The following is a 23,218-nucleotide window of genomic DNA, read 5'->3' as shown; positions in this document are numbered from 1 at the left end:
ATGACTTATTTACTACATTTCCCATTTTGTTTTTATTTTATATTTAAAGCAATTAATTATAGGGCCTGTTTTGATATCAGAAAACAATGCCATTCTAATATGAGTGCATAGCAATTACATTATATATATATATATATATATATATATATATATATATATATATATACATATTGTGTGTGTGTGTGTGTGTGTGTGTGTATGTGTATGTGTGTGAGTATTCTAATGTAGGATGCTTTCAGTTTGATCATAGTCTAATGCCAGTAACCAGGACTTAAGTTTTCTCTTACACTCATGTTTAGGTAGGGGATAGATATTTAGAGTTTTGTTAATCTTATTATATATAAAGATTCTCATAAATCCCTGTTGCCGTCTGGCAGTAGCCAATCTGCATTTATATGGTGCACATACATTTGTCATTGTTCGCTTACTTGTAATTTTATTTTGATCATAGGGGGTAAGCTTATGCTGCTTCAACGCTAACAGTAGTATATATAGTTGTCTGACAGATAGCAATTGACATTGTTTATATAATAGACTCGTTGGATATCTATATGGTCTACATGTCATGACCTTCAACAGGGATCTCTGGGCTCTTTCCAGTTTTATCATGTGGGTTTTACAAGCGCCACCCCATACAACATTGCAATAGCCAATGACTGGCTGCGCCAGAGCAACATACACAGTTTTCAATAAATCTAGTTCAGATACAGATCTTAATTTCTTAAAAATATAAACTAGTTTTCTTATCCGTGTTGAGGTTAGCTCTAAATGTGGCTGCCAACTCAGTCTGTCGTCAAGCAGTACTCCCAGATACTTAATGCAATCAGATTTAGCAATGACAGTACAAGTACAGTCAGTTCCTGTCTGAAAGTTACATGTGTGAACCTTAAGTTCCCTATTATACATAAATGATTTATTTAAAGAAAATTGTAAATATGTGGTCTTACTTAAATTCAAGGTAAGTAGATTTCTTTGTAGCCAGCTATTGATTTTATGGAGTCCTATCTCAGCATTACTATATACTTCCTCCCATGTATCTCCATGGAAAATTATAGAGGTGTCATCAGCATAAGTGAAGATTTTACCTTTTGTAAGGGATAATTGACACAGGTCATTTATGTAGATCAGAAACAAACTGGGTCCCAATATACTGCCCTGGGGCACTCCATAAATGACAGGGGCATCCTTACTAACAGTGTTACCTATTTTAACTTGTTGTGTACGATTGACCAGGAAGTCACTGAAAATCATGTGAGCCTTTCCCCTTATGCCAATACACTCCAGCTTGTGGATAAGCTCTGGAATCGAGACAGTGTCAAATGCCTTGGCAAGATCAAGGAAAACGCCCAGGCATTTCTTTTTAGTATCTAGTAGGGTAGTAACGTGATCTGTCAAAGCACTGACGGCATCTTCCGTGCTCTTGCCAGGCCTGAATCCAAATTGACTATTTGATAAAATTTTGTGGTGTTCCAAGTATTTGACAAGACGGTTATTTAGAGCTCTTTCAAGGATTTTTGACAATGATGACAAAACTGAGATTGGCCTGTAGTTAGTAACATTGTCTTTGCTTCCTCCTTTATGAACAGGTGTAATTAAGGATCTTTTAAGTACCGCCGGGAAGACCCCCTGTTCAAAACACATTTTAATAAGTTTTGTGAGGGGATTAACAATTACATTTTTTGCAAGTTTAAGCAGTTTTGCTGTAATAAGATCCCAACCGGTAGCACAATCAGTTTTAAGACTAAGTATTAAGGATTCTATTTCATCTTCCTCTGGTGGCAATAAAACTATGGATTGTAAAGCTCTTGGCATGGCAAAACTGTGTCTAGTTAAATTTGCACTATTATTTGTTATCGCTTCAGCCAATTGTTGACCAATCTTAGAAAAATAGTCACTGACAAGTTCAATATCACCAGAAGCCTTGTTTCCTGAGCTAATTAATTCATGAGCTGAGCTTGGCAGTTTTTTATAGTTAACTATTGATTTAATGGCCGTCCATGTTTCCTTATTTGACTTTGCACACTGCAACAACGTCCTATCATGTTCTTGTCTCAGTTTTCTTAGAAGAGTGTTACAATAATTACGATATCGCTTGTATGAAATGAGTAGAACTTCATTATTTGGATCTATCTGACTTTTTTTGTGAAGACGGTCTCTATGGCGAATGCACCGCAAAAGACCTGGCGTTAGCCAAGGTTTAAGTGTTCTCTTCCTACACGGTACAGGGCAAGATTTAGAGTTAATTTTTATAGCCGTAGATAATGTGTCGACAAACTGAGTAAATGCTTGGTTAACATCAGCTGTAATTGTGATAAACGAGTAGTCAATATTATGAAGATATTCAACTGCATCTTGGTATTTAATTTTATTATAGAATTGAATATTTGTAGAATCAGGAAGACGCAGGGAAAGATTTAGGAGCACTAATGCATGGTCAGTTACAGTAGAATCTATGACAAAAATAGAAGCGGGCACAGCCGTCTTTATTATAACATGGTCTAGGCAATTTGACAACCGTGTTGGGTAAGAATGACCTGGTAACATGCCAAGCTCTGCGCATAGGTTAAGATATGGTGCTTTGTTCTTGTCACTGCTATTTGGTTTAATATCAATATTTATGTCACCGACTATCATTACATTATTTTCATTAGAAATGGGCCGAATAATATGTTCCAAGGAGCTAAGAAATCCATCAATAGATTGAATAGACGGAGAGCGGTATACCGCCAATATATTAATATCAGGTAAAATTTTGAGTAACATTAAGTTAGCTCCAATTGGTTCAAATTCAATAACAGAGCTTTTAATGTTTTGTTTCACATATATAACAATACCATCATTTTGGTTTAGACACTTTGAAGAGAAATATGAAACATAATTTTCCAACGTAGGAACCAGTTTATGATCACTTAGCCAGCATTCAGTTAAAATTATAACATCTATATCAAATACAAAGCGACTTAGTTGTGCTATAAAGCCATCCAAGTTTTTGTATACACTACGGATGTTTTGACTAACAATGTTCAAGTTTAAACTAGATTTACTTAGTAATAGATTACATTCTTCGGTGGCACAGCTATATGCAGAGGCAACAGTTACACTATCAATATCAGAAATGATATTTTGATTATTACATGCCATCTACTTAAAATAAAATATATATATTAGATTTTTGTGCAAATAAAGTGGTACATTTGTGGTTTGTTTTCCACAGTGGTTATAATCCCCAGATTTTACATGTGTGTTGAATACGGGTTTGTGTAAGTGTGTACATATATTTATTTGTAAACTTATTTCAACTTTAATGTTAATGTGTGTGTTTTTATTTTGTGTTGGGCTTATGTCTAGTTTAATATATATTAAAGAAAATTTACTTAACACTAACTGGTTGCATGGTATGCAAGTTATCTTATAAGGCAACAAACTATTTCCGGGAACATTTTTCAGATCTAGTCAACCGGTAGGCACGTTACGCAGGTCAGCTTCACTTTGAATTGGAAAGACACGGCCTCCATCTTCTCTTCGTAGGAAGACTCTGCCATGTGAGGTCCAGCAATGCTTGAACTTGTGCTCCCGAGAGAATGTTCTTGCCAGGTAGTACATGTGTTGCCCATGTGGAGTTAGTTTTTCAGCTACATAAATAGGACGGGCCGGTCCCTCCTTGTCCAGGTGGCTGGTGCTGAGCTTGTTTTTTATATTGAATTGTCTAGCTTTTTTTAACATGTTGTCTTTGGTGATGGCACTAGTAAAATCAACCACTATTGTTGAGGCCGGATCGTCCCGCCGTCCAGAACGAAACACATCCTTTATTTCATGATATTGCACTGGCATGTCTATCACTTTGGCTGTTTCTGTCACTAAATGCCGAATATCGTCTTTAGTTTCGTCTTTTTTCTTAGGGATATTTTTTATTTCCAGTTTAGTGATGTTCAGATATCGCTCTAGGGTCTCCACTTTAGTTTCCAGTTGCTGAACGTAGGCCCGTTCTTCTTTTCGTTCAATTTCAAGCTTATCTAGTTTTATCTTGAGATCATCATATTGTTTCGAGGTGAATTCGATTGACGCTTTAATTTCTGCGTTTTGGGCCTTAATCTCGGCCATAGCGGACTGCATACACGAATTGCTATTCCTGCCGAGGCATATATAGTGCTTTTCTCCAAACATGCGAGGAAATAAGGTAAAATAATAATTATTTAAGCATCAAGCATGACTCAAATCGAACCTTCACATCAAAAATGTCAAAAACAATTTCCATTACAATTTCCTCTAAAATTAATTTTTAAAAGTTAAGGGCACAAAGTTATTCTGCCATTCAGTACCATTCAATATTCGTTCATTCAATATAATTGTGCAATATAGTTGGTCAAACCAATTTGTCAGTCAGTAAGAACCAGGAAAACTATACCCATCCTTTTTTTTTGGGTACTAGTACTAGTGTAAGACAAAGATAGTATGATTCTCTCTGTCTATGTTTGAAATGAGAAAGTCCTTTGACAAACTATATAAACTTTATGTACACGGATGAGATCCTTAAAAAAATATAAAAATAATCTTTGGTTTTATTAAGCAGTATTCGCACGATCATACACGAGCACAACGGTCTTGTAAGAACGAGACAAGTAAGGTCGTTTATCTTACTATCTCACTCTATCCTATAGCTTGAAATGATAGCTGATCGGGTCGTGTAGACGCGGCTCGCGGCTTTAATAATTGGCTGTTTGCGTTTTTTATTTTTAAAAAGTAAAAAACACTACAGTAATAAGTTATTACTGTAGTGTTTTTTTCATTCCCGTCCGCTAGAACAGGACAGCGATAGTTTGATTTTTTTTAATTAGAGTTTGACAATAACGTAGAACTTTCTGTACTATTTTTGCTACAATAAGGTGAACATTTCCGAGCATATTGGAGAAACACACACTAGTACTAGTACCCAAAAGAAAAGGATGGGTATTAGTTTTCCTGGTTCTTACTGACTGACAAATTGGTTTGACCAACTATATTGCACAATTATATTGAATGAACGAATATTGAATGGTACTGAATGGCAGAATAACTTTGTGCCCTTAACTTTTAAAAATTAATTTTAGAGGGAAATTGTTTTTGACATTTTTGATGTGAAGGTTCGATTTGAGTCATGCTTGATGCTTAAATAATTATTATTTTACCTTATTTCCTCGCAATGTTTGGAGCAAAGCACTATATATGCCTCGGCAGGAATAGCAATTCGTGGATTCGTCTTCTTTGTCGGTCGACGCGAAGCGAAAAAAAAAATCGAGACTCATCCACGAATTGCCCTTTCCCGGCCTCTGCAATAATGTACTATTCTGTCTGTCTACTGCTTTAGTTGCTAAAAATTTTAATTCAGATCAATTACAGCGTGTAGAAATTTTACATACAAAACTTCTATTCGCTCTAATTTCTTTGTATTCATATCATAACCATTTTAGTATTCATAATAATTTTCGTACCCGTGTTCTACATTACCTTGTTCAACTGTTACTCTGTTATACGATAGCAGAAAATACATTCTCTTAACAAAGCATAAGCAGGATTATAACTTCACGGTTCTCAAGGGGTAGTAATTTCAATTACACAGTTTCTAGCACCATCAAGTACCCATGTCATTGTCAGCCATTACAAAGGCTTATTTATTTATGAATCCCAAGGCACTCTGTCATTGTGGATGTGACGTGCATCACAACATGCGACAACGCCCCAAACGTATTTGTGTTCCTAAATAAATAATATCCACCCATTTTACATGAGCTTCAAAGACATGTGAGGTTGACACTAAGCGTTCGTGTGACATTCCCCTTTTGTCCCTTTTACAATATCTTAATTCACACCCCTGGCTATTCTCACCCACTGATCCAGTATAAACCTTATCTCGATAAAATTACAATTCAAAATAGCTTGTTTCGAAATTCAAAAGGTTCGCTTTCATATGCTAATTCGCGTAACGCTGATATTTAAAAGTCGGCCTTATTACGATGTATTTGAGTTGATTCTTGCATCAACTAGATTTTCTATTTATTAAACGTGTGCGTAGTTAAAAGCAGTGTTAGGCTCAGGGTTGTCGGATGCTTTGTAATTAATAAGCACATAGGGTAGCGCCATTGATACGCCAGATTGCCGAATTCACAAAGGATTTAGAGGGGCACTTAGAACTGTTGTGCGACCCGACGAGTTTGTGATAAGTTTTCTTTTTATATAATGCTAATTACGGGCTTTGGCGGTAATTATGTAGATTGAATGCTAGAATGCGCGACATTCAACCAATTTTTTTCTGCTTAGCTTTTAACTAATAATTACATGAAGCAGCAGTTAAGACTGGGGTTTCTTGCCATTGCGTTGAAAAGCGCATTGACGGCTACATCATGGGAGATGTAGGAGACGATAGTAAAAATGGAATGACAAAGAATAGACAGATAGATAGATATCAGGGGACATCTTACACAGATCAACCTAGCCACAAACTAAGCAAAGCTTGTACTATGGCTGCTAGGCGACGATATAAGATAAATACATACTTATTATACATAGAAAACACCCATGACTCAGAAACAAATATTTGTGTTCATCACACAAATAAATGCCCTTACCGGGATTCGAACCAAGGACCAGCGGCTTCACAGGCAGGGTCACTACCCACTAGGCCAAACCGGTCGTCAAATGGTCCGGTCGAATGTTAGGCAGATCTGATTTGGCTGGCAAATATCACCGGCTAATTTAGACAATAAATATAAAATATAAATAATCCTACCAACACACATTTTCATGTAAAATGGTGCCAAGATGAAACCATAAGGCTCGCACTGTCAAAAAGGTATCAGATCTCTTGTAGAGCCAAACTTCTAATTCTACAAGCCCTAACTTTACAAACTCTACACATTAGTCAAAATATGTGGCTTGGCCGTTACGCTACCGTGACATGGGTGTAAGGTGAAAAATGTATTCATTATTTTTTATTATTCAATAGTTCTTTTTTATTATACAATAGTTCTAATGTAGTAACGATACTGATGATACTGCCAAGCCACATATACAGTGTAAACTCCTTATAACGTCACTCGATATAACGTTGCACTCCTTATAACGTTGACATTTTTGCCTCTAGTTGGTTTACTTTAATATTAATTTCTCTCTATCTAACGAAAACTCTCTATAACGTCTAAAAGTGTCCGGTCCCTTGAGTGTCGCTATAAAGAGTTTACACTGTATGACTAGAAAAGGAAGGTGGTGCCCTTGCGCTTCTCTTTGTTCGTCTTGGCGAGGGCACTACCGTGCCCCCAGTTATAAGTATAGCTTATTATGATCTAACCTGTATCCATGGCCAATAAAGCATAATTTTATTTTGCTGTGTTGTCTATTTTTAGGGTTCCGTACCTTAAAAGGAAAAACGGAACCATATACAGGTCTACAGTTCCTTGAAGATGTGAAAATCAACCTTCTAGGTTAATGTAAAAAAAGATACGGCCGTTTATGCCGCTAAAAACGTATAAATATTTTAACACTCTCAAGGGAATCAAAATTCATAGGATACTTCCCGTTTACCTAGAACTATATATTAAATTTGGCAAGATCTTCTTACACTACAATACACGAAAAAAATCTCATAACATTGTACTGCCTATCCTGTGCCATTGTTTTTTCTACAATAAAGAATTTATACATGTAAAAAAAAACATTAGATACGGAACCCTCGGTGGGCGAGACCGACTCGCATTTGTCCCGTTTTTATCAATGTGTCAATGTCAATGTGTGTCTTTTGCGTCTACTCGCCTAGCGTGCTGTTAATGAGGCCAATTATGTTATGTATGTGATTGTTGAAGCAAAATTGAGTGCAATCATGTCATTATTTACAATGATTTGTAGGACTGCACGGTAGTCCGATGAAGCACCATGTCCCAGTCTCAGCAGTGTTTAACGGAGATACAGTCGCGTATAAGGAATCATGAGTTTTGCTAACAAAGTGGTGATAGTGACGGGAGCAAGCTCGGGCATCGGCGCGGCGACGGCGCTGATGTTCGCCAAGGAGGGCGCCGACGTGGCGCTCATAGCGCGCACGCAGGCCAAGCTCGCCGCCGTCGCCAAAAACATCGAGGCGCTCGGCAGGAAACCCTTCGTCATACAAGCCGACCTCTCCAAGGAAGCTGACGCCGCCACCGTCATCCCTAAAACTGTAAAACATTTCGGGAAACTGGATGTGCTCGTCAACAACGCCGGGATGGCTTCAGAGGGATGCTTACTAGATGGCAAGGCGTTACAAGCATACGACGATATGATGAAAACCAACGTAAGAGCTGTGATCCAACTGACCAGCCTTGCAGCGCCTTATCTGATCCAGACTAAGGGAAATGTGGTCAACATATCTAGTGTAGTAGAAATTAGGCCCAGCATGGTACCAACGCTTATGTTTTATGCCGTGTCAAAGGCGGCATTGGGGCACTTCACGCGTGGCGCGGCTTTGGAATTGGCACCATCAGGCGTCAGGGTAAATTCTGTGAACCCCGGGCCGGTGGAGAACGAATTTATAACCAACAACAAGCTCGGCAACGTCGATGAATTAAATGGAAGCCTGGCAGGCTTTACTGCTTTGGGGTATTTAGCTAAAGACGATGGGATTGGACACGTCATTTTGTTCTTAGCGAGTAATAAGGCGAGGAGCATTACTGGCTCAACCTACGTCATTGATAATGGATACCTTTTGAAATGAATGTTGTATACCTATACAAAGGGCGAGAATATTTTGTTTTTGTAAAACTATATTCTTAACATACCTACTTAAAGTCAAAATCAGCAAATATGTAACTAATTGAAACCGTATTACTAGTACTATAAGCTAATATATTAATAACTAGCTGTTGCCCGCGACTTCGTACGCGTGGATTTGTATATTCATATTCATAATCATATTCATATTTTATTGATAACGTTAATTACATGTTAGGAGTAAGTACATAAAATAAAATTACATTTCACTAAATGTAAACATACTTAACAACAAATAAAAGCAGAACAGAAATACATATGTCGTGTCGATCATAATTATAAACTTAAAACTAAAATAAATCCATGTTTCGTTAAATAATTTTAAATAGTTACATTAAGGCTTTCTAATAATAATATTAAAATATCTAAATTAAAAATAACATTTTACAGTGAAAGTAATGTCCCATCATGGTCCCATCGAAACAGTGATTTAGACTTTCACATTGTGTGTATGGATCAATGACACCCTGTCGAAGAATTCGTCGATCGTGTAGCAGGCCATCTCCAATAACATTTTTTAAATCTGTCTAGTAAATGTGACATCACTAAGGACATCTCTGATTTCAGCAGGTAACGTGTTGAACAGTCTGACGCCTAAAACACCAAGGGGCTAAGAAATCCCTTGGTGTTAGCGGTAGTATGGGCCGGTACCAGAATGAGACTTCCACCGCGCGTGCTTCTACCCGACTGCTGCTCAGGGGTTTTATAAGAGCTTAGATTGCTTCTTACGTACTTACACGTACTTATTATTACGTACTTATTGGTGGTTATAAATTCTACATTAGCTTAGAACATTATGCAGCAAAAGATAGCAGTAGGGACGGTTAATCATTTGTTAATTATTATACAACGCATGAGATTTGTCTTTCACAACCTGGCTACGAAGTTTCAAGCCCCTAACTGAATAAAATTTTTCTCGATATAATCTCTCTCTCAACCCCCAGAAGATTTTCAAGTCCACTATTTAATAAAACCTACTACCTAACTACCTATTTACGAAGTTTGAAGTTCCTAGCTTTAAATAAAATTTGAACCCTCTACCAACTCTCAACCCCTGTTTAAACTTTTAGGGGATGAATTTTTAAAAAAGCTGAAATTACTTTTCTTGTATTGTAATAATATGCCTTTATACAACGATTCAAGTCCCGCACTCAAGTAAATATTTGGGCTCCATACAAATTTTCGACCCCCTTCACCACCTTGGGGGATGAATTATCAAAGACTCTGAAATTAGTTTTCTTTTCTCTTGATAAAATATTTTTTTACGAAACTTCAAGTTTCTAGCTTTAAATAAAATTATAACCTATACAATCTTTCAACCCCTTTTTAACCCTGTTAAGGGATGAATTTTTAAAAACGCTGAAATTAGTTTTCTTGTGTTCTAATAATATGGCTTTAAACAAAGATTTAAGTCCCGCACTCTCAAAAATATTTGATCTCCATACAAACTTTCAATCCCTTTTTCACCTCCTCGGGGGATGAATTTTTAAAAACGCTGAATAGGTTTTTTTGTTTTTTTAATAAAATACCTTTTTACGAAGTTTCAAGTTCCTAGCTTTAAATAAAATTTGAACCCTATACAAACTTTCAACCTCTTTTGGACCCTTATAGGGGATGAATTTTTAAAAACGCTGAAATAACTTTTCTCGTATTCTAATAATATGTCATTATACAAAGATTCAAGTCCCGTACTTACAAAAAATGTTGACCTTCATACTAATTTTCAACCCCTTATTCACCACCTTAAATGTTGAATTTTGAAAAACGCTGACAATAGTTTTCTTCTCTTTTAATGAAATAACTTTTTACGAAGTTACAAAGTCATAGCTTAAAATAAAGTTTAAACCCTATACAATCTTTTAACCCCTTTTTAACCATTTTAAGGGATGAATCTTTGAAAACGCTGAAATTACTTTTCTTGAGTTCTAATAATATGGCTTTATACAAAGACTCAAGTGCCGCACTCTCAATAATATTTGGTCTCCGTACAAACTTTCAACCCCTTTTTCACCACCTCGAGGGATGAATTTTTAAAAACGCTGAAATTAGTTTTCTTGTTTTTTAATTTAATACCTTTTTGCAAAGTTTCAAGGTCCTAGCTTAAAATAAAATTTGTACCCCAAGACAAAGTTTTATCCCCTTTTTTACCCCCTTAGGGGTTGAATTTCCTAAAACGTTGCAATTACTTTATTTTGTAATCGGCTATTATGCCTTTCTAAGAAGTTTCAAAGCATTTGTAATGGATTCAAACTTTCAACCCCTTTTTAACCCTGTTAGGGGATGAAGTTTCAAAAACGCTGAAATTACTTTTCCTGTCTTATAATAATATACCCATATGCAAAGTTTCAAGTCCCACACTCACAAAAATATTTGATCTCCATACAAACATTCAACCCCTTTTTCACCACCTTGGGGGATGAATTTTCGAAAACGCTGAAATTAGTTTTCTTATTTTTTTATATAATATATTTTCACAAAGTTTCAAATTCCTAGCTTAAAATAAATCTTGAACCCCATACAACCTTTCATCCCCTTTTTAACCCTTTTAAGGGATGAATTTTTAAAAACGCTGAAATTACTTTTCTTGAGTTCTAATAATATGGCTTTATACAAAGACTCAAGTCCCGCACCCTCAATAATATTTGATCTCCGTACAAACTTTCAACCCCTTTTTCACCACCTCGGGGGATGAATTTTTAAAAACGCTGAAATTAGTTTTCTTGTTTTTTAATTTAATACCTTTTTGCAAAGTTTCAAGGTCCTAGCTTAAAATAAAATTTGCACCCCAAGACAAAGTTTCATCCACTTTTTACCCCCTTAGGGGTTGAATTTCCTAAAACGTCGCAATTACTTTGTTTTGTAATCGGCTATTATGCCTTTCTAAGAAGTTTCAACGCATTTGTAATGGATTCAAACTTTCAACCCCTTTTTAACCCTGTTAGGGGATGAATTTTCAAACACGCTGAAATTACTTTTCCTGTCTTATAATAATATACCCATATACAAAGTTTCAAGTCCCACACTCACAAAAATATTTGATCTCCATACAAACTTTCAACCCCTTTTTCACCACCTTGGGGGATGAATTTTCGAAAACGCTGAAATTAGTTTTCTTGTTTTTTAATATAATACATTTTCACAAAGTTTCAAATTCCTAGCTTAAACTAAAACTTGAACCCCATACAACCTTTCATCCCCTTTTTAACCCCCTTAGGGGTTGAATTTCACAAAATCGCTTCTTAGCTCTTGTACACTTTATAAATGCAACCTAGTGTCCAAATTTCAACTTTCTAGCATTTGTAGTTTCGGCTCTGCGTTGATGAGTCAGTCAGTCAGTCAGTCAGTCAGTCAGTCAATCAGTCAGGACACGTGCATTTATATATATAGATTACTTGAACAATATAAAAGAAATACGCTCATAACTAATACAACTAATACAAAAAAACTATTAAACTAAACATTTATAAGAACTAAACTAACTTCTTAAAAATTAAAACGAATATAATATTAATTAAAACTGAAACATGTAAAAGAATAACAAACATATAAATCACTTGTTTTATTTTTGATTATTCTCTAGTTTATTAATTTCGTTGGTACAAAATATACCAACTTTTATAATGTTTCGATTTCGACAAAACATTTTCTAAACCTAAACCTATCACAACTTTACAAAAATCACTAATCACATTATGTATTTCAATCATCACTAGATATCACAATTTCTAAAGGACGATCAAAGAGTTGTCCAATACGTATAGAACTTTAAAATAACACAATGACTCCCAAAATCCAAGAAATCGCTGACAAAGGAGCTCGAATAGTTTTTTGAGACGTAATAAAGTTTAATCCGAAAATCCCTTCGGGCAAGTGGGGGCCGGAGGCCAATTTATTTGTGGGTAAGACAGGCAGGGATGGTTTCTCGAGGACACGCCGCGTGGAAAAGTTGTGGAGTCGCTGTTGGCCTATTTGTTAATTATTAGACTTTAGTAGTAGTAGTAAACTCTTTATTGTACAAAAAGACATATTACAAATAACAAAAAAATACAAAGAAGTACAAAGGCGAACTTATCCCTTAACCTCTTGAACGCTGATCCACGTTAGTAGCTATTGAACTCTAATTAACAATTAATTAGAATTCAATACTTACTACGCGGATCAGCGTTCTGGCATACGAGAGGTTAAACATTTAAACATTTGTTAGTGAGAAAATGAGGCACGTATAGTTGGTCAAACCAAATTGTCAGTAAATAAGAACAAAAAACTATACTATCCTTTTCTTTTGGTTGCTAGTACTAGTGTAAGAAAAAGATAGTATAGTACTGTCAGGGGGGTGTCACTCCGCAGTTTAGGTACATTTGGCCGGCGCGCCCATCGGACAGGCGTATGGCAGTGGGCTGCCGCTCGGCGTGCACGAGTCGTGTCGTGTCACGTGGCGCTCGCGCAAAACTGAAAATACAATGGCTTCGAAACTTACTTCCGTGAGAATCAGACATACTATCTCCGGATAAAAAATGTATGTTTACATAATCAACGTTTGTAATTCCTACATATTTATCTGAAAAATAATAAATCAGTGGGTAATAAAGTCTATTTTTTTTATTCAGTAGACTAAAATGACATTTCATAGTATGAAATGACACATGATGTCCATACTATGAAATGTCGTTTTAGTCTACCGAATAAAAAAATAGACTTTAGGTATAAAAACTTGTCAAGTGATAACCCCGTGCCGACACTCACAGCTCGGTCATAAAACTGCGGCGCGCAAAGGAGATTCACGGTTCGTGCGCGGTTATAAGTTTCAAATTTGCTTGCAGGCGGCGATATAGGTGTAATTTTATACCTAAATCTGACTTTTGTGAAGGAGTGAATTTTCTGTACGGTAGTACTATTAGTTATTCTGTGGTACTGTCTATGTTTGAAACGAGACAATCCTTTGACAAACTATATTTATAAATTGTAAAACAAATAGATAGAATGCGTTAAAATTGTTGAATTTTTTTGTTTTATGGACAACTTAATATTATGTACTTTTTTCTACTCCAGCACTTAAATGTGTCAATTAAATGACTGACAGTGATATCTAAAGCAATGTCATTTGAATGCTTGGTCTATAGGCTCATAAGATGACTGCTAGCAGTCATCTTATGAGTATAATACAACTGCTTTATTTTTTTTAAAGATACAAGTTCCGATCATCTTGATTGAAAGAGGTATGTTTTCATTTACAATAATAACTCTTTTTTTTTTTAAATAATAACTCAATTTTTTTTAAATAATAACTTTTTTTTTTAATAATAACTCTTTTTTTTTAATAATAACTCTTTTTTTTTAATAATAACTCTTTTTTTTAATAATAACAATTTTTTTTTTTTTTTTTTTTGCTGCAGCTGTCATAGAAAAAGTAATGTATGCAACAGCTCATAATTGGTTCTTAAAATTCTCGGGTCTTTTTTTACAAAACTCGACTACGTCTCGTTTTGTAACTTCGACCCTTGAATTTTAAGAACCCTTATTATATCACTGTTGCATAAACTACTATTAAAATTCGAATCTTTTACACCGCTTAGACACAAGAATCGATGTATTTAGGTAATACTTATTTTGTTTCCACTCAAGTGACTCCTGTTTTTTCTAAGCAGGCCGATTTTGCCGACGTTTAAAGTTTACATTTCGATGCACATATTGGATTTCTATATTTCGTAATTGATTTTAAGCATCACGAACTGTTCTAGTAAACGCATAAGCTTTTAAAATTAAACATTGCACGTGAAATCGTAAAATGCGTAGTCTTGGTAAACTAATTTAAATATAAATTATCCAAAAATATTAGTACCTACAGTGTATTGATTTGAAGATTCAAGGTTTTCCCACAGTTTTTAAGTAAACGACATTCGGGCATATAGTAACAATTTTGATCGTGATCTTCGTGAGATGAGCCCTATTAACGCTGTGGCTAGGCCGAACTTACGAGTACCAACTCTTAAACGCTCTATTGCACAATAAAGTTGGTCAGGCTCGTTTACATGTAAACGTAGCAGGTGGCCTAGCCAAGGTGGCGATCGCTATCGCTTCGCCATCGAATCGCTTTGTGTCTCTCTACTCTTGCATATTAGTGTGACAGTGACAGTTGCGTTTCGTTCGCTACGTAGCGTTAGCGATTGGCATGTTGTCTACGGGGCCTGGTCTTAGAACTCTCTTTTCGTAACTGTCCTTTTTTGTTTAGAGTTGTGAGGCTTCTATTTCAAAATTTAGGGCTCTAAAATGATATAGTAACAAATCTAAAACGCCGACTCTACACCCGCCTCTAGTCCCCAAATCTTAACAAGATAAGAAACTCAAGTTTGCGCAAAACGCAACACAACTCTCGTCTTCCTGTTTCATTTTAACAATGCTAATGACAATGGCGTGTCGTGTCATTCAATGCTATTGTCGACCCGGCCATCCTGACAAAAAACACGTCATATTGGCACAAGTTCTAGTGTTACATCTATTGTGTCAGTGATTGGCACTTTAATCGCGACACGGATGTTTTACACTTCTTTTCGCTCTTATTACGGATAAATAAAGGTTAATTTAGGAGTATCGTAATTTTGCAAAGGTAAAGATTGTCGTGAAAGATTGTATTTTGACATTTTCATCCTATTTTACTGGATTGTTGGCCGGGGGCTAATCGTTTGTCGTCACGACAATGATACGGGTTGTCGCATGGTTTTGATGTGAAATCGACCGCCGGTAATGTGCCGCTCGCATTTTGTTATCTGATTTTAAATTGCTTTTCTTCTTGTTGTTGTGCAAGAAATTGAGAAGATATTTCTGCAAGTAATAACTTTAATTTTGGTAGTTTTGTCTGTTTGCAAAGTTATATAAAATTAAAGTAACTAAAATACAGAACATTTACTATACATACTTTGTAATGACATTTTCTAAAAATACTGATGATTTCGCTGATAGTTGTGATCACAAAACAAGTTAGAATGGCGATGCGAGCAGGGTACGTGTCGCCGCCGGTTTTGAGCAAACGCTCGCATGCTACTCGCCCGCGCTGACCGAAAAACGAAGTAAACATGCCTTTTGCGCCACAATAACCTTCAGATTAAGAAGCCAGACATCAAATCTGTCTAAAGGAGGCGTATCCATTCACCACGCACACAAGTTTTTACTACCGTTGCGCGAGTATTAGTAAATGTGGAGAGGAACGAGCGGCGACACCGGTTCCGATACTAACTGCGCGCGATAGCCATTCTAACCTCTTTAATATGTTCTGTGGTTGTGATGAATCGTCTTATCGATCTATCTAGGTTTTATTAATGTTGAAATTGAAAGCTTATTTCACTGAATTCTCACAAACAAATCAAAATGCTTCCAGATTCCACCGAAATATTAATAATATTATGTATAATTCATACATATTGAGACGATATTTAGACAATAACTGTAAGAGGCAAATTAGTACCTAAAACCCAACTATTTCATTAAACCTTTCCAATTGTAGGTATATATATTTCTATTAAACTAAGTTAATCGAAGACATCGAATGCAACCATTCTCCGATATACGCTTAAAACATCCCCTTTCACAAAAACCCGTGTCGGTTATTATTTTTTCAAACACTCGGCCCGAGTCTTACAAATCTGTTCAAAATAGCAGATAATATGCAATGAAGGGCAAACGCCCGACAATGAACACAACAGGACTCGTAATATCTTCATCCTCACTGAAATAAGATTTAATAACGTTTTGTCAGAATCAGAATGCTCTTTTAACGAACCTCGATCATTTGTTAACCGACCAATCTAACTCGACCTTTAAAGATCCTTTCTCGTTTTGGAATTCTCTTATCTTGAAGTGTCACGGTAAAAGCTGAGGGGGTCAAGCGATTTTGGTTGGTGGGCAAACTCCTTCCGTTCGGTAAGTTTTTGTTGTAAGTAATAAATCCGTAGAGCGTTGGGTGCTTTCATTGTGCTGTATTATGGAAATGGTGCTTATTTTGTTCGATTTACAAGCTTTGAGGAGCGTCGAAAGTTTAGCGGTCGTCGATAAAACTTGAAGAGATTGATTCGGAATACTTTTATAGATTTTGGCCAGTTTTTAATAAATTATTATGCGATAAATGGCAAGGAGTTTGCTCTCTATATTACCCGACTACGACAATATTTGTTATATTTTAGCAGTCTATATATGAAGATTATGGCTGTGATTAGTTGATTACTATATCATCATAAACTCATGGGTCAGACATTATGAATATTCGTTATTTATTTTACACCTAGGTACAGCACAGTGTAAATAGTGTGGCTGCGGTATTCTGTAAGGTGCACGTATCTTCCCTGGCTGCAGATGTACTTGCTTGGCATTTAACAATGTTTTTATCGGTGAAAGAAAATATGGTGAGGAAACGTAATTAATTGCAATAAGGCATAGTTTTCCCTGTCGGAAGCTCAGATGGCCGTCGCTTTAGCTAGTGTCCGCGCCGATTCTTAGGTTGAAGTTCCCAAGGCGGACCCCAGGCAGGCTGAGCAGGAGAGACCGAGCCGTGTTTTATATCCCAGATAAGGAAAAATTACAAAAAACATAATCGAAGGGAAAGTTGAAGTAAAGAGGAAGAAGGGAAGACCAAGGAGAGCGTACATGAATCAAATAAAGGAAAAACTCAACGTCGTGTCGTATCAGGCTGTCAAAGAAAGGCAGAGGACACCTAACATGGAAATAGCTCCACCGACAAGAGTCTTACTCTTAAATATATGATGATGATGATGATGATGAAGGAAAAATGACATCTAGATTGGCCTATGAGGTGTATCTACTAGACTGACCACGCTAAGGTGGGCAGCACCTACGTTACAAGGATGTGCTTAAGCGCCACCTAACTGCCTGCGGTATACCACCTGACAAATGGGAGGAGCTTGCTTCTCAGCGGCCAGAATGGCGTTTTCGCGTTAAGTTGAGCGTAAAGAACTTTGAAGACGCACGTCTCACTGATCTTGATGCGAAACGTCAGATACGTAAATCCCGGCCGAAACCCTCCTATAATTATACTTACAATAATTCTGGTCAACTTTACTGCCCCACCTGCGATAGAGTTTTTAAAAGTAAGTTCGGCTTTGCCTGCCATATCAGAGCTCACGCTCGTAATTAGCTAGGGTCGCCGTTGCCGATTACGGCATGGATAACTATATATATATATATCTAATCTATCTATCTAATACCTTTAAACGAGCAATTCTTGTTTATTTATATATATATATATATTTCGGGGATCTCGGAAACGGCTCTAACGATTTCGATGAAATTTGCTATATGGGGGTTTTCGGGGGCGAAAAATAGATCTAGCTAGGTCTTATCTCTGGGAAAACGCGCATTTTTGAGTTTTTATATGTTTTCCGAGCGAAGCTCGGTCACCCAGATATTTTTTACTTATAATAAAAAACATGAGAGGTTGGTAACCAAACGTGCAAACAAAAATAACGAACACGAAATTTGTATTTAGCTCAAGTCCATTTGCTGTTCGTAATAGGGTTTATGAACTAATTTTAGAGATCAAGCCCATGTATAGCTACTAGCTATAACTTTTATCCTGCTATAACATTACCTAACAGGATACAAGTATAGAAAAGAAAGAACTGTATGTAATATTCATACTTTGAGGGCTCTACTCCCAACTAAAATTCTCAGTCTCATCTCCAAACTCAAATCTTCCACAATACCTCCAAACTTACCGACGTGTAAATAAAACTTGCTCGTTAGCAAAATATCACATTCGTACCAAAATTAGGCGCGAAATCGCTCACGAGTGCTCGCAAAAACCTTGTTAGCCGCCATGTTTGAGCGGCGACAGTAGGGGCGCGCCCTATGTACACAAAGACAAACTTACCCCAACAATCTAAAAACTTCCTGGTGTCTCTTATGTCTTAAGAATAGAGTTTATTTTTGCTTGATGTTGACTTGGCCAAGCGTAAGGCACGTGTGAAGGGTGTATGCTGGTAAGGGTGTGGGTAACACACCCTCCGGTGTCGCGATTGTGACGCTATAGCACGAAATGGATATGCAACGGGATACGAGAAAGTGATATTGCCTTTGGTTTTGTTTTGTGGCCGGTTTTGTTTGAATATTTAATGTACGGACATGTCGGACATGACTATAAGCAGTATTAAAGGCACGTACTCATTGGAATAAAAGAGTCCAACAGTCGCTAATGCACGTCTTTGTCTAATACAACACACGAAAGTTAATTTGACATTTTAGAACAGGTACAGTTCTGATGTAGTGAATACATAATACTTTACCACGTATTTTCACGGAAACGCACGAACGTGTTATGCTATTTCAGTCAGTCTCAGTACAAAACGTACTGATTTTGACTGAAGTAGCATGACATATACTAACGTTTCCGAGAAAATACGATGGCAAAGGATTGTTCTCTAGGAACATCTGTAGTGCAGTGATGACTGATGACATGTCCAGAGGGATTAAAAAAAACTATGATTAACATTTTCCCAAACCTATAAATTGTAAATAATAGGTATTACTTAATCAAATAGTTAAATTGATGTTTAAGCACAAGACAATCACCGTCATCACCAGCGGACTCTCAATCAATTACACGCAATGGCGTTTGATGCAAAAATGGCTATGGCAGAATTAAGAAATGTTCGACTTTCCCTTGAAAAATTACATTTGACAATACTTCACTGATTGCAAAAGTTTTGTTCTTTGATCATCACTCATCAGGCTTGGTCCTATAATATATTGTCGTGTCGATAGTACAGTGTCCCGTGTCCCCTCCGGCAGATCCCAATCGAAGCTTCCCTCAACGCAATATACCAAGTATTTCATTCTTTCGGAGGAATTCACGTTATTGCGGCTGTCTTTCGAAGGGGATATAGCGCAGCATACTTTTATTCTAGGCTTAAAGGCATGTCTTGTTTCAAAAAAGGATGTTTTGGCCACAGGTTTACGTAGGGTTTTGGCTTTTTGAGGATATTGTGGCTGGTGTGTCACGAATTTATAACATGCTACTTCAAGTTTTTATGGCTTGATCCATTCTGGAATAGGTAAATAAATAAATATGTATAACTTTACAATTTCGACCTAGTCCCACAGTTAGTTTGTGTTCTGGGTACATAGACGACAAATTATTATTTTTTATTTCAATAACGTATATTTATATTTAATAAACATAATTCAGTAGTCTCCAAGTTTCGTCTACAGAAAGTTACAAAAAAAAAAAAAAAAAAACAAAAATGCACTTTAAAAAAGAGATACTATAAAATAGATGAATAGTTGGGAACAATCGCCGTTTTGTCTGTTCCTTTGCCTCCTTGCTCCTCTATCATAAAAAAAACCCAAAGCGTAGGCTCTCGAGGTTTTACTACGGTTACAAAATAAAAGTTCATAAGTGTAAGTACGTGCATACTAACGACATCTTTTGTGAGCCCTCGCGTCACGGCGGAGTGACTCGCGAGGCTGGAGTGCACGTCGCTCTTAATTCGCCGGCCTCGACACTTCAGCCGAGGCCTATGGCTTAGTGCCATACGCGTAAAATTCATTTACTGTCATACGGTTATATATGTCCTCTGTGTTTTATGTTAGAAGTATTTTTAAAGAAATAACTTACTATTATTCACACGAATGATATCTTTTGGAGCTCTCGCGTCACGGCGAAGTGACTCACGAGGCTGGAGTGCACGTCGCTCTTCATTCGCCGGCCTCGACACTTCAGCCGAGGCCTATGGCTTGGTGCCATGCGCGTAAGACTTATTTCCTGTCATATGTATGTTATACACAATAAGGGCCCACCCCACACCATCAGCGTCTTTGAGCGTCGGCGTCTAGTCAGCGCTATGGCAAATGGCGTCGCATCACAGTTGCGTTAACGTTGCGTCGACCAGCAGCCTGAGCAGCCACAGAGTTGACTAGACGCCCACGCTCGTGAGACGCTAGTGTGTGGTGGCTCTAATGACATCTTTTGTGAGCCGATTGACTCCAGCACGGTGAAGTATCTCGCGAGACTGGAGTGTCCCACGTCCCTCTTCATTCTCTCAAAAGCGACCTGGAGGAACTGTCGTCACAGAATAAATAATAGTACTAGGTACAGAGGATTCACTCTCTAACAAAACGCGTCTAAGATATGACCGCCAGGTGGCGCAAGCGCGAGCACGCGAGCAGGCGTCCGTTTCGTAGCGGTGCGCGGCAACTAATACTATGGCTAGACACCAAAATTGGTGTGGACCGCATGTACTTGTAGGTACTTGTAGCGACGCGACGAAATCGCGGAGTGAGCCACGCCTGCTGTCGTAGGGATCATCGTTTGACGCGTCAAGTATAGGAATTTTTGGGTACGATTAAATTAAGTTGCGATAAAACCAAAGCAGCTCCCAACATACAACAACCGCCCCGCTCGCCACAGCGCCCTTACAACTAGGCATATCGTCGTCGTAATTGGCGCTCAAGTGGCAATTAGCCAGCTCTCGGCTGTGTCGCTCCCGCGAGCGCTTTCCCTTGTTCCCTTCCCGGCCACCGTGTGCTGACTGCAGTATGGCAACCTTTAATCTTTTCGACGCCGTGTCAAACACAAAAGCTGTCACGCTGACGCCACGTCACCGAAGTGTCAAAACTGAAATTGAACTTTATGCATATGCACGTAGGTCTATGTTGCTCTGTGGTCTGTGACCGATTAATCGGTCTTTGGCCTTGAACCTACGGTGCGGATATATCGGTCATTGGCGTCCAAAAGGTTAACCCTTTGTGAATTAAGTATAACATCATCATCCTCCTCGCGTTGCACGTTATCACAGCATTTTGCCACGGCTCATGGGAGCCTGGGGTCCGCTTGGCAACTAATCCCAGGAATTGGCGTGGCCACTGGTTTTTACGAAAGCGACTGCCATCTGACCTTCCAACCCAGAGGGGAAACTAGGCCTTATTGGGATTATTCCGGTTTCCTCACGATGTTTTCCTTCACGATGTTTTCCTTCACGATGTTTTCCTTGACTGGTAAATATCAAATGATATTTAGTACATAAGTTTCGCAAAACTCATTAGTACGAGCCGGGGTTTGAACCCGCGACCTTCGGATTGCAAGTCGCACGCTCAGAACTGGCGCTACCAGTGAATTAAGGGTATATCGACAAGGTAAAGTCATTAGTGCGTTTATTAATTTTCACAACACTAGTACCCGTACCATGAGTCACTGACAGTGTCAAAACTGACACATACCTAACGTCTACGTAATGTACTTTCTATACATCTCGCTCGGACTAATATGCGAGTACGAGCGAGATATATAGAAAAAGCGATCACTAGAATATGGGAAAAGCATCGATAGTAGAGTTTTTCTGTCATTAAGTTTTGCCCCCTAAAACCCGACGTCTGGATATACCTAATAGTAATTTATTTAGAAATTTAAATCAGGCAACAAGGCCCATATTACAAATACCATAGAGACTAACATACATATGCATTTTATAAACTTAAAACTAAACACTAGTTATTTAGTCGACAAAACGGCGTGGCTCCGTAGCATCGGCTGCTCTTGTGTCGGATTCGGCAGTTTGCCCCGGAACCTCCGAAACTCGACACCGCAATAAGTTACGCTACTGCTAACATTGTGTATTACCACTTAGTGTTCCGTTACCTAAACCACTATTTATGTCGACTCACAGTCACAGGTGCCTTATTTATTTTATTTAAAGTTTAAGAAAAACTTTGTTTGCATTATGTTGTTGCAACGAGTATCCATTTAGATACTTCCCTAAGTTTTGTTTAACCACGAGCAGTACCCGTACCATGAGTAACTGACAGTGTCAAAACTGACACGCTAACGTCTACGTAATTTACTTTCTATACATCTCGCTCGCACTAATATGCGAGTGCGAGCGAGATGCATAGAAAGTAAGTTACGCTCTCGATAGCGTGTATGTCAGTGCCAAACTGGTGGTAGCCACACTGTTCTTTGTAAATGTAACATACAAACATGAATACTATACTCATGGACAAAAGAGGAACGCATGAAAAATGTTTTGTTACTAATTTTGAAATTACTTTAGGTGCCGTAATCCAGTAATTGCACATGTCCAATATCAGTTTGATGTCAGGTGCACTTTCGAATTTGCCTATGTTGTATGCCAATACAAAGCGTAGCGGATGCTACGAATGCTACGGCGTAGAACCGCCGTATTTGTCTATTTTATACTGCAGTAATTTTGTGTAAATTTGAACTATTTGTAGTTCAATAGATGTTCTTGAACACCTCACTTATTATGATAAGCACAACCAAAATATAGTAGTCTGTGCGGAAAGAGAAGAGTCGTGGAATGTATGGGGCCCGATACATTCCACGACTCTTCTCTTTTCGAACAGACTCTAGCGGTATCTGTACACGGACGTACTGTACACGGACGTCTAGCAAAAGTATCGTATCTGTACACGGACGCCTAGCAAC

At 37.6% G+C, this 23,218-nt stretch overlaps 2 protein-coding genes across 2 annotated transcripts in view; both read left to right on the top strand.

Moving 5' to 3' along the window:
• LOC134656861 (Fanconi anemia group J protein-like) overlaps positions 1-23,218 on the top strand; it is a 125,475-nt gene that overhangs the window by 19,305 nt on the left and 82,952 nt on the right. The gene's annotated exons all lie outside the window — the stretch shown is intronic.
• Positions 7,909-8,825, top strand: LOC134656953 (3-oxoacyl-[acyl-carrier-protein] reductase FabG-like). The gene has a single exon (XM_063512515.1). The coding sequence runs from the start codon at positions 7,955-7,957 to the stop codon at positions 8,714-8,716; it is 762 nt and encodes a 253-aa protein (XP_063368585.1). The 5' UTR covers positions 7,909-7,954; the 3' UTR covers positions 8,717-8,825.

This window comes from Cydia amplana, chromosome 19 (assembly GCF_948474715.1).
Source record: "Cydia amplana chromosome 19, ilCydAmpl1.1, whole genome shotgun sequence".
In the NCBI taxonomy this organism is placed as follows: domain Eukaryota; kingdom Metazoa; phylum Arthropoda; class Insecta; order Lepidoptera; family Tortricidae; genus Cydia; species Cydia amplana.
Note: the sequence above shows the minus strand (reverse complement) of the source record. Positions and strands in the feature narration are given on the sequence as shown.